The sequence below is a fragment of the Diospyros lotus genome, chromosome 10 (genome assembly GCF_014633365.1).
Source record: "Diospyros lotus cultivar Yz01 chromosome 10, ASM1463336v1, whole genome shotgun sequence".
Taxonomy (NCBI): Eukaryota; Viridiplantae; Streptophyta; class Magnoliopsida; order Ericales; family Ebenaceae; genus Diospyros; species Diospyros lotus.
The window spans coordinates 33,017,902-33,021,031 of NC_068347.1; the positions used below are offsets into that span (position 1 = coordinate 33,017,902).

Sequence of the window (3,130 nt, forward strand, 5' to 3'; positions counted from 1 at the left end):
CGTTCGGGTAGTCCGGGCGGCTGGGATATCCGGGCGGGGGTGCTTACAATCATTTTATTGAAAAATCTTTAATAATATGTAAATACACATATTAATAATAAATAAAATATTCCTATAAATAGAGTACAAAAGCAAAGGCCAATGGTCTAGATGAAAAAGAACGCTGGGATGGCCAAAGCTTTATGTTCTTCTTGTCAAAGATGATTCTCATGCCAAAGATTTGTTTTTTTTTTTTTTTTATTACTCCCAAATCCTTCTTAATGAAGAATTTGCTCAAATTTATGCTGAAATTATCATTTTAAAGTCATGCCTAACAATTAGCATATCACCTGTATAAAGTAAAAGGCTTGTAAAATCATTATTAGAAAACTTTTCCTAAAGACATAGGGTCTTATGGGTGAGCACTATATATTCAGAAATATTTGCACTTCCAAGTCAAACCAAAAATTTCAACTAATTTAGTAAGTTTATTTGGTTCAGTTTTGGTTATTATCTTTTCAAATTTCGGTTTTTGTTTTTCGAAGATGGGTTAAACATTACTTAATTAATTTAAACATATTAAACCCTAAATAATTAATTAGTAAATAAATGTTAGAATAGAATGACCCATCTTAAAATGATAACAAGCGAGATAAATTTTACGTAATTTTTATGAAATAGTATATAGGATCCTAATACTAGTTATTTAATGTTGCATGGAAAGGATCGAATTCCATCGTGGGTCTCAGCTAAATGCAAAATCGATATTAATAGCACTGTGAGTATATATTATTCATACTTTGATTGGATTTTAATAGTTAAAACTCTGATCTTCCATGACTTAAATTGAAACATGTATTTTTAAATTGAATCGTATATATTTATTTATTTTAATTATTCATGAATTTCTTTTTGGCAATGAAGCCATTTATATATATTAATTCATGCATTGCTGCCAAATTCAAAAGGATTTCAGAACTTTTAGAATTCATATAGTAAAAGAGTTTTTAAAACTAACGTAGCCAAAACTTAATTTTAGGATTTTGTGAATCCAGTGTTGAGCCACATTCAGGAAAGGTTTGCCAAATACTCTGAAAGCTTTAAGGAATGTCAGATGCCAATATTTGTCAATACTATGTCTTTGGGTTACCGTAAACCAATGGTGGTTAGCATTGGTCCAAATCATTGGGACACAAGCAAGCCAGACGCAATGGAGGTGCATAAACTCAAGTACTTGAAAGATTTTGTTGAACGTACAAATAGTGACGTGGAGAAACTTGTGAGGGACAATCTCCGGACTTTCGTAGATCTAGCAATCAACTACCTAGATGATCACGACAATAATTGGGGATCCAAAGGTTTGATAGACTTTGTTAATGAGTTTATAGAAATGTACATTCTTGATAGTTGCTTTATCATCGAGTTGTTTTTGAAAAACAAGACCCCAAGGAGTGAAGTCAATGACCCTATTTTTAAGTCAGCATGGGTTCTGAAGTCCATAAGTCAAGACCTAATTCTACCCGACAACCAACTGCCACTTGGGGTCCTTAGTAAGGTGTGCAAACATTTGAAGCTTTCAATGAAATCGGATCAAGATGTTCTCGACGACCTCAAGGTCGTCACTGAATTGGCCTTGAAGTTTCTAGAGCCTGTTGTTCCAAACCGGAAACTAAACTGCACATCTCTCCACCTTGAGCATATGAAAACGGATCTCGTAGGCTTAGTATATGACGGTTTGAATTGGCCAAGTATGTCCTCACAAAATGATTGTAATTGCAATATTGACGAGGATGATAAATGGAACATGGCAAAATCCGCAACTGAGCTTAAAGAGTTTGGAGTTGAGTTCAAAATGGTCGAGACAGACAATTTCATTGACATAAAGTTTACGAATAAGGGGGTATTGGAAATCCCACGCATACGCATTCGATATGGCACACCAAATTTTATCAAGGTATTACTCGAGTTTGAGCTGAGTCATCGCCACAGTAGATACCTTAGCAACTACCTATGGTTCATGAACAGACTGGTGAAATCTCCCGATGATGTTCTTCTACTTCGCCAGAAGGGGATCATTGACAACGTATCAGAGCTACTTGATGATGCCGCTATTCACAAGTTTCTGAAAGATTTATCCGCGCCTCTGATAATCTCTCTTGACAACTTAAGCTACATCAAAGTTTACGAGGATTTGAATTTGCATTGCAAACATCAGCGAAACAGATGGATGGAAAAATTGAAGAGGGATTACTTCAACAGCCCGTGGGCATATATCTCTTTCTTTGCTGCTTTCCTGTTACTAATTCTCATTGTTGTGCAAACTGTATTTTCTGTTGCCTCGTACTACAAACGTGGCTAACCAAAACTAGTAATTAAGTCAAATGCACGTGCTTTCAACCTACTACTGTTTCTTACATAATAAATCTTGTGTGTGTGGGCTGTGTTAAAGATTAATTTGAATTTTCTAAAAGCATGTGTCTTGGTTTATGTGTGTGCAACTTCAATGTTAGTTTATTAATTATCGTTTATCTATTAATTATTCTGATTCATGTAATTAATGTAATTTATGAATGAATTCATGTACTTGGATTTTAAGAGTCATGTTTATACCTATAAAATACACCATTGTATTGGAAAGAGAGAGAGCGAGAGAGCACTGTGAAATAGTCGCTGCAAGAGTAGAGCTCTTTCTAGAATAAATTCAGGCTGTAATTAAGCTAGCTAGCATCCAAACACAGACACTACACACGGACACACACAAATATCTCTTCTTCTTCTTTTTGCAGTTGTGGAGAGGGGGAGAAAGAGAGTGGTGATGCTTGGAAACAATTTTTCAAGTATAAGAATCAAGAATTAAGGGTGCGTTTGATTATAACATAGAATTTGAGTAGAAAAAAAATATTTTTTAGATAATTGAATTGGTTAAAATTAAATTTTAGGAAAAATATCAATTAAAGGTGTTTGATTGACTTAATTTTCTACCTAGAAATTGTTATACTTTTCTAATTTTTGGTGTTTGATTGTCATTATTTTCCATGAAAATAGTCATTTTTTCTCACTTTTAATGTTTGATTGTCATTATTTTTCCTAAAAAATGGATATTTTCCATGGAAAGAATACCTTTTTTATGTTAAAATTTGTTCATTTTTAT

The 3,130-nt window shown here is 33.5% G+C and overlaps 1 protein-coding gene across 1 annotated transcript; it reads left to right on the forward strand.

The window, feature by feature from the left end:
- Positions 1 to 1,558: 1,558 nt before the first annotated feature.
- Positions 1,559 to 2,338, forward strand: LOC127811254 (uncharacterized). Its single transcript, XM_052350965.1, has one exon. The coding sequence runs from the start codon at positions 1,559 to 1,561 to the stop codon at positions 2,336 to 2,338; it is 780 nt and encodes a 259-aa protein (XP_052206925.1).
- Positions 2,339 to 3,130: the final 792 nt, after the last annotated feature.

What these genes read in the sequence shown, in the direction of transcription:
- LOC127811254 (XM_052350965.1), top strand. Translation starts at nt 1,559, where the DNA reads ATGAAATCGGATCAAGATGTTCTCGACGACCTCAAGGTCGTCACTGAA.